The sequence below is a fragment of the Schistocerca nitens genome, chromosome 5, assembly GCF_023898315.1.
Source record: "Schistocerca nitens isolate TAMUIC-IGC-003100 chromosome 5, iqSchNite1.1, whole genome shotgun sequence".
Classification (NCBI taxonomy): Eukaryota; Metazoa; Arthropoda; class Insecta; order Orthoptera; family Acrididae; genus Schistocerca; species Schistocerca nitens.
In genome coordinates, this window is record NC_064618.1 from 340,311,956 (window position 1) to 340,324,136 (window position 12,181).

The 12,181-nt window shown below is 37.9% G+C and overlaps 1 protein-coding gene across 1 annotated transcript in view; it reads right to left on the reverse strand.

Moving 5' to 3' along the window:
- LOC126259958 (voltage-dependent calcium channel subunit alpha-2/delta-3) overlaps nt 1-12,181 on the reverse strand; it is a 941,077-nt gene that overhangs the window by 191,799 nt on the left and 737,097 nt on the right. The window contains exon 16 of the mRNA XM_049957069.1: nt 5,745-5,886. Coding sequence (XP_049813026.1) covers nt 5,745-5,886 — 142 coding nt within the window. The remainder of the gene's footprint in view (nt 1-5,744; nt 5,887-12,181) is intronic.

A 12,181-nucleotide genomic window follows, 5' to 3' on the forward strand; every position in this document is an offset into this window, starting at 1 on the left:
CTTCATTGAGATTCAATTGCCATTCCCTGCACCATGCGTCAATTCGTTGCAGATCCTCCTGCCCCTCTTAAAATAATAAACTCACAATTAATACCGGATGGGATTATTTGTAACTGGAAGAACAAGAATTCTTTAGAAAATTTGCACTCTTTATTGCCCATTAGCTAATAACTTGCTGTTTTGTGTGACATAAAATTAAATATAGGATACATAAAACCAGTAAAGACAGGAGACAAACAAGACAGTACACATTTCTTCAATCCTTAAGTCCTAGCATTTTTTTCTCTGTAATCTTGCCACAACTTTACATGGCATGCTTTCCTTTCTAGGAAAGAATCTATTACCTGCTCAAAGTTCATCAACATTTTGCTACATGAAAAAACAAAATGTCGTCGTCTAATACTAGAAAAGCTGTTAATACAAATAGTACCCAAGACTGGTGTGGCTTCTTGATCTGATTACGTGTATTTTGTCACTGTCTGCTAGATAAAATGAAATAGGCCTGCCTAATATTCCAGCAGTTGTTACACACACCAAATAAACAAGACTGTTTTGGCACAAATGGTCATTTTTATAACACAGCAGAATATAATTCACGAAGTACCAATATCAAATGCCTATTAGGCCTACTACAAACAAAACGTTTTATGTTAGGAAACAGTTTCACATTTCATTCATACCCTCTAGCTTCTGAAGCATGAGATAGGAAAGTAGTGGTACAAAATTTTTATATAAATTTGGAATTGTCATATTCTTCTGTAATTTGTGGGAGTCCCTGTTTCTTCTCCTTCCTTGTTCTAACAAACAATCTTGTCATCACTAATTCTGTAACTATTCCTGCCAGTGTCAAAATTTATTCTCTGGTTAACTTCACAAACCCTGCCACAATCACCGGTTTAGTTATCCTGCATTTATTCTCCGGTTAGGCATTATTACGTGTCCGTACAACGCGTTTCCCATGCTAGTTCCAGAATAGAACTTTAGCGGTTGCTAGACAGAGACTGTATAACTGTGTAGTGGTCTGGCCAAAAATTTTCTGTCAAAATTTCATTTTCTTGGATCACTGTGAAGACAATACGTAATCTTTGTTGCCTGTTATTCCTGTTAGTCATTTATTTACACTCTGGTAGTCTGAATCTATGGAATTCGCTAGTAATTATAACAACGCTGATCATTTACAAACCCAGTCACCCACATAAACAGCAACTGTCAATCACCCTTACGTGTGAACGAAATTGCATTGCAATGTAAAAGAAGTCAACAGTGTGTATTGCACGTAGACCTGTCCCATTTTGTTTGCAGGAAAGTTTATTTCTAGATGCGATGGAGATGCACGCATTCAAAAATCAACTTACGATTCATTCAGAAATCAATATAGAATTTGATCAAAAATGTTCAAAAACCAACAGGGATGCGTTCAAAATCATATGAGTAATCGATAGACCAAAGTGCGCTGGATGCTAGGCGCTTTGTGAAACAAGGTCGTTTTACTCAATAATATGAATTTGCCCCCCCCCTCCACTCCCCCTCCCCCCCCCCCCACCCCACCCCTCGTAATGCCACCCGGGACAGATACCCAAGTTTACCCCCGCCCCCTAGTTCCGCACCTGTTGAGCATATGTGAATCTGGCAGCTTAGGCGCACCAGTAAAATTTTTTCGGATAGCATCTGGCTGCTTGCTGCAATTGCTTATACAGCTAATTGCCACACTTCTGTAGCCAGAAGCGGGAGAAGGTACCACTCATACGTGACTCAGCTGCATATGCGCATAAACTCGCTCGCAACCGCTCAAACGAATCTAATGTAAACAGTTGTAACGTCACGTTCACCAGAGGCAATCTGTTGTTATGAAACACTGCATAGTCTTCCTAAAGCCTTTGATACATTTTGCTGGGTTTTTTTCTCTTGTTCATGTTTTATTGCTGCAGTATTATTCTGCAGTAGAGAGATACAGTAATATTCTTTGTTAGAGTATTCATTCTTACCAGTCAAAGTTACGAAAATTTAACTTAAAACTAAAACAACGAAAAATTCCCGGAATTCTAGAAAATTCCCAGGTTTTTCCTGGTTTTCTCCTGGATGAAAAAATTCCCGGGTTTTTCCTGGATCTCCCGGTTGTCCCGGGTTGTATACACCCTGTTATTGTTTATCGGACATTTCAGATGTGTGAAGTCTATAACAGAGATAGAGGTAAATCTTATTATATGTCTGCAATGCCATTAGTTCTCAGGATGAGGAATCATCATAAAATAAATGAGTCAGAGACTGTCCGTACGGCTTAAAGCGGGTCTTAACTGCAGCAAGATTAAAGTTGTTGATATATATGTGCCATAAAATAGTGTAACACACTTATCTGCTTAGTAAGTATTTTTAAGAACCCATGGGAAAATTTTAAGAACAGTGGTCACTAATCAATTTGCCAACTCTCCAGCTGAAAGTAGTAAGGCGCTCAAACATGATGACAGTTAAGCTTAAATTTTTTAAAGTTAGACCTAGTGACATAAACCCTTTATGGATGTATTTAGAGAGACCAAATCCTCAACTTTCTCTGGAGGACCACCTTACCTAAAGGTGAATACAATTCTGGAGTAGTTTAACACTCTCCACATGTGGATGTGCGCTACCAAGTCACTCACAACAACCAAGATCCCTCATATGAGCAGTTACTGAGTCAAATTGTTGTTGAAATCAGTCAACAACACGTAAATACTGAACATTCAATGCCCAACTTCCATCCCGTCATTGTTTGTATTAATGGTTTTTGTATAAGCTGATGTACTTACTGCTCACTCTACCTTCACCCTTGCACACACAGACACACATAACAAAACATGTTCAATGATTTACATAATTTGAGATTAACATCACTGTATTATAGATCATCACTAAGGAACATGTAACCAACTTTGTTAATAAATCATAAAGTTCATAAAATTTATCTTAAGGAAAACATTTCTCTCTCTCTGCTGCCTTGCAAGCACCCCCCCCCCCCCCCACAAAACACACACACACACACACACACACACACACACACAAACACACACACACACACACACAGAAGGTACTTGAAGTACTTGATTTGCAAATCCAGGGCAGTTCCGTGGTGGCATATTCTGCTGCACTGATAGTCTAACACAGCAAGTTATGTACCTGAAGCAGATTGCTTTGACTCTAGCCACTTTATTCATGAGCTATGCTTCATCATCATTTCTCTTATTGAGGAAGAGAGTATGACAGTATCGGAGGCTGGGGCATGGTATGGCATTCTTGAGGGGACTGTGCAATGGTGTATAAAATGGTATTGTGATACGGGAGACTTCAGTAAGCATGTGGGAACTGGAGATTGGCATTTAACATCACCAGTTAACAATAATGAACTTATAAAACATCACGGCAAAAGTAAAATCCTTTTTTAAACTTGGTGCAATTAAAATATACTACTATTTCTCCTGGATAAATTGCCATGGTTTGTTGCCAGCTTTGTGAAGCAGGACTACAAAGCTAATGTGTGGCTATCAAGGGGAAGCTATCCGATGATTAACTCTGCCCGTTTGTGTTTTCAGTCTTATGTCTACTGGATTATGGACAGCAACAATTACTGCAATATAAAGAGTCATCTCTTTGCAACATAAATGAAATGACTTGGTTTTTTTTAATCCTTTTAATGTCATGCTGGGAGACTTTCAGGTGGAGCCCTTTAAACAGCATGCTGGAGGCAAACAGTCTTCCTGGGATCACAGTGTACCACATAAGTCTTCCATCAAACATGAAAAACTTTTATCAGACTACAGTTGTGACTGGACAGCTGTCTGCTTTTCTGATTTCAAAATTTCACTTAGGTTTGGGCATGTGATACTTTTATGACAGTAAATTTTTGGCACACACATCATCAGTCTGCATGTTTTGGATAAGATAGTCTCTACGTTTTAGTATGGCACAAAGTACACCAAACATGGCAAGCATATTCTGCTACATAATTCCATAGTCATTACTCAGAAGTTTTGAGTAGCTACATTTGGATTCCCCATTTGGTACCAACTACATTCCAAAAATGCAATTCCTTGCCAACACTCATAAAGGATGCAAGTGACTCATAAGAATGCTATTTTTATCACTTGAAATATCGTTTTCTGCTGCTTGTTCTCCAAGTGGAATGAACAGACGTGAATTTTTAGAAAGTTGGGCATCAGTTGGTTTGCTTTGTAGTGCGAAGTTCCAATAGTTCTCCTAATTTTTTTTCTTTTTTTATCTTCAAATGTTTTTTTCATGGGTGGAATGACATACATATTGCCCCATCAGGTAAATATGATCATTTGAGTACATATTAAAGATAATGTAACACTACCCTGAGGCAGCCATTACTTTGGTTATTCAAGCACCTATGCTGCCCTTGAAAATCTTTGAAGAATCTTCAGTTTGTTAAACAGGAAATATTTTTCTAACATTCTGCAAAATATTCAGTTTTGGAGAAAACATCTGACTATTTTAGTTATCTTCCTTCATTATCTTATATAATTTAATTAAGAGAATATTCATCATATAGTGGAGATGCTGAGTCGCAGATAGGCACAACAAAAAGACTCTCACAATTATAGCTTTTGGCCATTAAGCCATTGTCAACAATAGACAGGCATACGCACACACACAGTGTGGTTTCAGTTGCCTGAGACTGCAGTCTCTTGTGTGAGTTGCATTTGTGTGTGTGTGTGTGTGTGTGTGTGTGTGTGTGTGTGTGTGTGTATGTTTGTGAGCGCATGCATGCATGTTTGTATGTCTGTCTATTGTTGACAAAGGCCTTAACAGCTGAAAGCTATAATTATGAGTGTCTTTTTGTTGTGCCTAACTGCAACTCAACATTTCTGCTACATGGTGAGTAGCAACTTCTTTCTCATAATATTGATACATTCCATCCTGGATTTTCCATTGTTTAATTAAGGGAATATGATGATCAAGAGTGTCACTGGATACAGTTACTTCAATTAAAACAACTCATATCACTTTTTGCTTCTATAAAATATTTTTGTATGTTGTGCCAAATGCAAGTTGAGTGATGTGCTACTTTTCTTTTTCCAATGACCAATTTGTTCTGAGTTTAGCAGTAATTCAACTAACTCAAAATTAATCACTCTAGGGTTTTAATATGTGCAGAGGAGAAAGATGGATCTGTAATTTTGGGGATCAGGTAGATATTTTCTTGATTTATGTATTGTTATAATTTTGCTTTTCCTCTGTACTCCAGGTATCTTGGACGGAAAACTGTGATTACTGAATAGTTTTAATAACCATACTTTCACCCATGGCTCAAATTATTTTTGTCATCCAATGCACATATATCCAGATCTGCTCCATTTCTGTTCTTGAACTTGTTAATAGTCTATTGAATTCTTCCAATGTAAAAGACTTTGGAAACATACTAAATTGTCATTTATTCTCTTTTATGAAATCTATTTTTTGTGTGTGGTATCAATATGCAGATTTTACTCTTTTTAGGAGGCATGAACATATGACCAGAAGATACCTTAGAGTGTGATGGGTCTTTATTTGGATGGTCTCTATGGTGTCTTAATTAAACCCACATCTTTTGGTTTTGTCTTCTCATATCAATATAAAGAAACATAGAAATTAAGTACACAAATACTCCTACAAAACATTTTTTTCACATGCAGCATTGCTAGATTACAAATCTTATATTAAGAAATAGAGTTTACAAAGAACAAATTATGAAATAATTCAAAAAGACTTACGATTTACAGGTCGCAGTTTCAACTCCTGTTCACCTTTCACTTCATACATCCCATAACCTTCTGGAATGGCAAGACCAAGAGAGAATGGAGTTCCTTCTATTGGATTATAAAAATATTTATGTCTTCTAGTAGTGACACGCCTCTGCAAAAGCAAAGTTCCAACTAACAGTGTAAACTAACAGAGAGCTTTAGATTTATTTTTAAAGAAATATAATGTTCTGAAATAATAATTACATTGACATTAAATGGTTTGCAGCTAATTGTTCTTCATTACATTGCAAAAAACTCACCCCACATTTTGGTATTTAGCTGCATGGAGCATTTAGCAACTGTGCTACATTTTATGCAATGGTTTATGAGTATACCCAAAATTTCATTGGTATAGTCTGTTACTGAAAGATGAGAACTACATAGGGCTTTCAGTGACCATGGTTACAAAAGACAGTGTTATTTGTACAGCCACTCTACAGATGCCCACATAAGTTACAGATAGCTTTGAGCACATTTTTCAGAAAATTTGAGGAACCTTGTACAAACACATTACCATCAGTAAATTGTTCTCAGTGGATGCATTATCCCACTGAAGTATGGAAAGTCCCATCCTGTGCAACACATGTCCACTGGTGACAAGAATTGAATATATCAATATAATCCAGGTCTGGCAGCTGTGGTTGCTTTTTCCCCCAATTGAGAAGCCAAACGTGAAAGTGAAGATTCTTAGGAGTGATGGATGGAACATGGTAACCAGATTCTTGTCTACTCTGAGCCTTGTTGCAAATATCACTTTGGAAAGTTGTATAACTGTTATGGCACATTTTTGCAAATACAAAAGGATGCCTTAGAATGGTTTTAGGGTTTGTTGCTGTAACATGGTGATATATCTACCCATACTACCTTAGAGAAGTGAAACTCATTGAGATATCAGGAGCTGAGATGGTCAACCATTGTTGTATAGTCCAATTCAAGCTCAGTGTCAAATTCTCCTTTTTTCCCTTTTGAACTTTCTAGTTGCTGTTCATAACCTCTGATCCAAGAGAGGCAGAAAGTTATATTTGTTCTGCAGCACATAAGAATTTCTCTCTGTTTTCAAAGTTTGTATCCCAAAAAGTTTCAAGCTCAAGCTTCATTGTTCAGGATTTGACTATTCTCATGGTCATATCTTTCAGCAATATCACTGCTTCAATTTATCTTTTGTTTCTACTTAATAGTCTGAATTATAACAACACTATTTTTATTTCACAATATTCCACAAATGCAACAACTGTCAAGGGTTGTTTTAGTGCATAACTATCTTAAACTGGCAACAACTATTTGCAATTTGTCTTAAAAATGTCTACATTCTGAGCGTGAAATTTAGTCCTTACTTAATACCTACTGAATTTCAATGAGAAACATTCATTTAAGTCACTTATCTGTGTTTTGTAAACTGAAATTCTAACAAATACTGAGTGACTCTGCATCAAAGCAGTCTCAGGACTGAAGACCACAACAACATAATATGTTAAAGCACAAAACATAAATATTTGTATTTTGCTTTAATTAGCTTATGGAAGAGATTATTAATGAGTTGCTTACTTCTCAATTGCAGTTAATCGTAGAATAACTGTAGAATTCAATATATGGTACATATTTAAGTTGTGTGAGATTGTCATGCAAATAGTGACCGGTGGGGATTTACCAACTGCTTTCAGTAGAACTATGAAAGGGAATTTTCATTGAATTGTGTCAACACTGTTAACACTTTGTGCAGTAACCATTAATATTTGGTAACAGAAGGGATAGCATATACTGAAGCAATGTGGGTGCAAGCAAAAAACATCCACACCAATGTCTGTGCCATACAGCCCATATTTCTTGAATAATTTATCTCGGAAGTGTTGATTTGAGGATATCTATGCTCCCCAAGGAAACAATGTGATTTAATATTTGTTTTGTAAATAAAAAATGCATTTTTCTTGTTGCAAATATTTTTTGTTTCAGACACATTTCACCTTTTAGTTTACGGCATCTTCAATCTAGAATGGTACAATATTGTTTTGATATGCAATATATGTAGATTATAAAACAGTTCACAACTTATTTTTTATGTATATAAATCATTACTTATATAATAGAGGGAAACATTCCACGTGGGAAAAATATATCTAAAAACAAAGATGATGTGACTTACCAAACGAAAGCACTGGCAGGTCGATAGACACACAAACAAACAAACATACACACAAAATTCTAGCTTTCGCAACCAACGGTTGCTTCGTCAGGAAAGACGGAAGGAGAGGGAAAGACGAAAGGATGTGGGTTTTAAGGGAGAGGGTAAGGAGTCATTCCAATCCCGGGAGCGGAAAGACTTACCTTAGGGGGAAAAAAGGATGGGTATACACTCGCACACACACACATATCCATCCACACATATACAGACACAAGCAGACATGATATGTCTGCTTGTTTCAGCAAGTGTATACCCGTCCTTTTTTCCCCCTAAGGTAAGTCTTTCCGCTCCCGGGATTGGAATGACTCCGTACCCTCTCCCTTAAAACCCACATCCTTTCGTCTTTCCCTCTCCTTCCCTCTTTCCTGACGAAGCAACCGTTGGTTGCGAAAGCTAGAATTTTGTGTGTATGTTTGTGTTTGTTTGTGTGTCTATCGACCTGCCAGCGCTTTTGTTTGGTAAGTCACATCATCTTTGTTTTTAGATAAATCATTACTTAGTTATTCAAGTTTTTGGTTGGTGTCTGTATTTCCTCTCATCTGGTTATATGCTGGAGGTTGCACTATAACTTCACTTTAAAAATATTAAAATATAAGGGTTGACTGAAAAGTAATGCCTCCACCTTCGAAACTCTTCAACAGTTGGCAGCATTGGTATATGGCAGGTACTGGCTTGTTCCGTAGCCTCTTCTGTACAGCTTCAGTTGGCAGGAAGCCTTAGCACTGGGCGGTTGTGTTGTTACAGTGTAAAGTATGGATCCCTTCACAGACAGTCAGTCAATGCGATTTAAGCAACATGCAGTCATTGAATGCTTGACAGCAGAAGGTGTCACCCCAAAGGAGATTCATTAGTAAATGAAAGCAGTTTATGATGACTGTGTTGATGTGAGTACTGTGTGTCATTGGGTGAGTGTGTTTAAAGGTGATGAGGTGGGAACATCTGACCTTCGTGAGTGTTCGACATCCTGTGACAGCAACCATAGTGTTTCACAAGCAAAATGTTGACAGAACTTAAACAATGGCAAACAAGAGTTCGAAAGGAAAAGGGAAATGTTTTCCTGCAGCATGACAATGCCAAACCACACACTTCACTTGGCACCACAGTAGAACTTCAGAGACTGAATCTCACCACTGTATGGCATTCTCCATACAGTCTAGATTTAGCACCGTCTGATTTCCATCTGTTCCTGATAATGAAAGACAATCTGTGGGCACTTTATTATTTTTTCAAATGAATACGTTGAGAGAACTGTGAAACTGTGCTTGTGTAAACAGAGTGTCGACTTCTTCCATGACAGCTTCAGAAAACTTGTTCATCGTTGGCAGAAATGTATCCAATTGGCTGGTGATTATGTGGAAAAGTGAATATTGGTAATTAAAGATCACATTCTAAGGATTATTTCTGCTTTTGATTTATTAAAATATTCCCATCCAAACCCAATTAACAAAGGTGGAGGCATTACTTTTCATCCAACCCTCATAGTTTCAAGTTACAAACTTTCATTCACAATACTCATGTTCTTTGCATTAGTTACTGTGGAGCACTATTATTCTTCGGTCACTAGCTGTAGGTATTTTATTGAAAACTGAGATTTAAAGTTGCAGCTACTGTGTTTTCACTTTATGTTTCTGCCTATTTGGTTTGCCTATGTACATGTTGCCAACCTAACAAAGTATATGCTGCCACTTAATGTCTATTTATGTTCTCTCTCTCTCTCTCTCTCTCTCTCTCTGTGGTGTGTGTGTGTGTGTGTGTGTGTGTGTGTGTGTGTGTGTGTGTGTGTATGTGTGTGTTTTGTGTGTGTGCATGCTGGGATGTATCATTTGCTGCGGTTTTATCTATTAATGTAAACAGTCACATGTTTGTTATGTATAATTGATCACTGATCATTCAACAAAGTTTTCTTTCCTGCTTGTTTTACATGATAATTTTCTTGCAGAATTAGAAAGGTGATTGTTTATTCTTATCAGTTTCATGTATTCCTCCCTAGAGGTTGGCTTGTGACGATGTTCTCTTAGGTGTTCGTTGCCTCGCAAGTCCAGGCTCTCATGTGCTCTTTGTATCTGACATCAAACATTCAGTCTGTTTGTCCTACGTATCTGCTGTCATAAGTGTTACACTGTAACTGATATATACATACCTGTTTCTGGTAGATGTCTATGTTTTTTGTCTGTTTCAGTGTGTATTTTTGGATAGAATTTTATCTGTCTGTTGTGTATGCTGTTTCTGCCTTGTCTTTGGAAAATGTTGGTGATTTTATGTGTGAGTTTGTGTTTGTTTGTCATTGTGTAATATCTTGTGTCTTCTCTCATATTTTCCTGATTATTCTATATAGTTGTTATAGTACTGGGTGTGTGTGACTGTGTTTGGTTGGGTTATGTTGTTGATTGTGGTTTTGTGTTTTCTGTTTTTATTATTCTTTTAATTTTGTTGTTTGGCTTTGTGACTATGTTACTACTGTAAACATTGTTTTTGGCTATCTGCATTGTAATATCAAGTTCTTTTTGGTAGTTTTCTTTGCTGAGTGGCACTGCGTTGAGTCTATGCAGCATGTGTCAAAGTGCTGCTTGCTTTTGTGATTGTGGGTGATTTGAGGATTAGTGGACAATAATGTCAGAATCATCAGAGGCCTGGTCACCTGTGAAAGCAGCCATGTCATATACGAGCTCCACTGAAATCATTGCACAGTTTTTTATATTGGCCTGACTACCAACCAGTGGTCCAGCAGGATGAATGGCTATCACCAAACTGGGACCAAGAGCAAAGTACACTGCCCCGCAGCACAACATGCAGCCAAACATAACATGTTTGATTTCAAAGTTTGCTTCACAACCTAAGCCATCTGGATCTTCCTCTCCACCACACACTTTTCTGAACTGTGCAGATGGGAGTTATCCTTACAACTCATTCTTCACTGCCAAAATTTTCCTGGCATCAACCTAAAGTAACCTACTGTCCCCAAGCCCTCCACCCAACAGTTCCTGGTCCCTCTGTCCTATCACTTCCTCCCCATTCTTGTCCCCTCACACCTTCATGTGTCACCCTCTGCCAACACACCCACCTATCTTTCTTCTTTCCTGCTCCTCTCCTTTTTTGCTCCATCTCCCCCCTCCCCCCTGTGACCACCCACATCACACCCCTGATCCACAGCCTCTCAATGTTGTGTCCGGTGGTTGTCTTGTCATGCTTCCTTCTAGGCCCTGCTGGCTCTGCCAGACAGTGCTCTTCTCTCACTCCACCCACACCCTGGTATCCCTTCCCCCTCCCCACCCCCTTCCACTTAAAGTGATAGCTGCATTTCCATCCAAGCTGCTGGGCATGGCGGTCCTGTGTGTGTTTGAGGTGTGCTTGTTTGTGTGAATGAATGTGAGTGTGTTTCCTTTTATGAAGAAGGCTTTGGCTAAAAGCTAAATTGTAAGTCTTTTTATTGTGACTGACCTCAACTCAACATGTCATCTTTATGGTGAGTAGAAATTTACTTTTTTCCTTATTTCCAATATTCCAACCTGTAGTTTTCATTGTTTGGAACAAATAAATTACATTGCAGCAGGAAAAAGGCATTTTTTAAAGCTATGAAACAAATATTTCTTTGCTTGCTGCAGATGACAGTCACGCAAACAAACTTATTAATATGATTTAAATTCTATGGGATTAACATTTACACATAATTGGAAATGGCTACCGAAAACTGTACCTGTTTCTGTCAGTTTAGCATTGTAAGAAATAAATCTAATGTATGTTAACCTTGCAAAGCAGTACATTCCAAAGATATGCACAACAAGTAGGATGCGCAAAAGAAGAAAAGGCCAATCTTTGAACACCCTGAAAGCCCACAGCTATGAAAATTGAAGTCCTTTTTCTTCAAGTAGGGTTGCCCACCATCAGGTTGTTTCTTCATGCAAAGATTCAGTAGTTTTTTTCCTCTCTCTGGGTTCTACTTGCCAACCCTGATTGCCCAATCTACATTAAGATCCTGTTCATTAAGGGCCAACTTATGTGCATTGAGCCATCAGGGTTGGTAAGTAGAATCCAGAGAGAGGAAAAAACTACTGAATCTTTGCATGAAGAAACAACCTGATGGTGGACAACCCGACTTGAAGAAAAAGGACTTTGAAAAGATAAAAAGATGTATCTCAGATTAAAAAGCCAGTGTAATAACAGATGCAGTATGGAAGGCCATGAATGAAGTCAAAGTCATTCCAAAGAATTTCAGCAGAAAATACTTTAC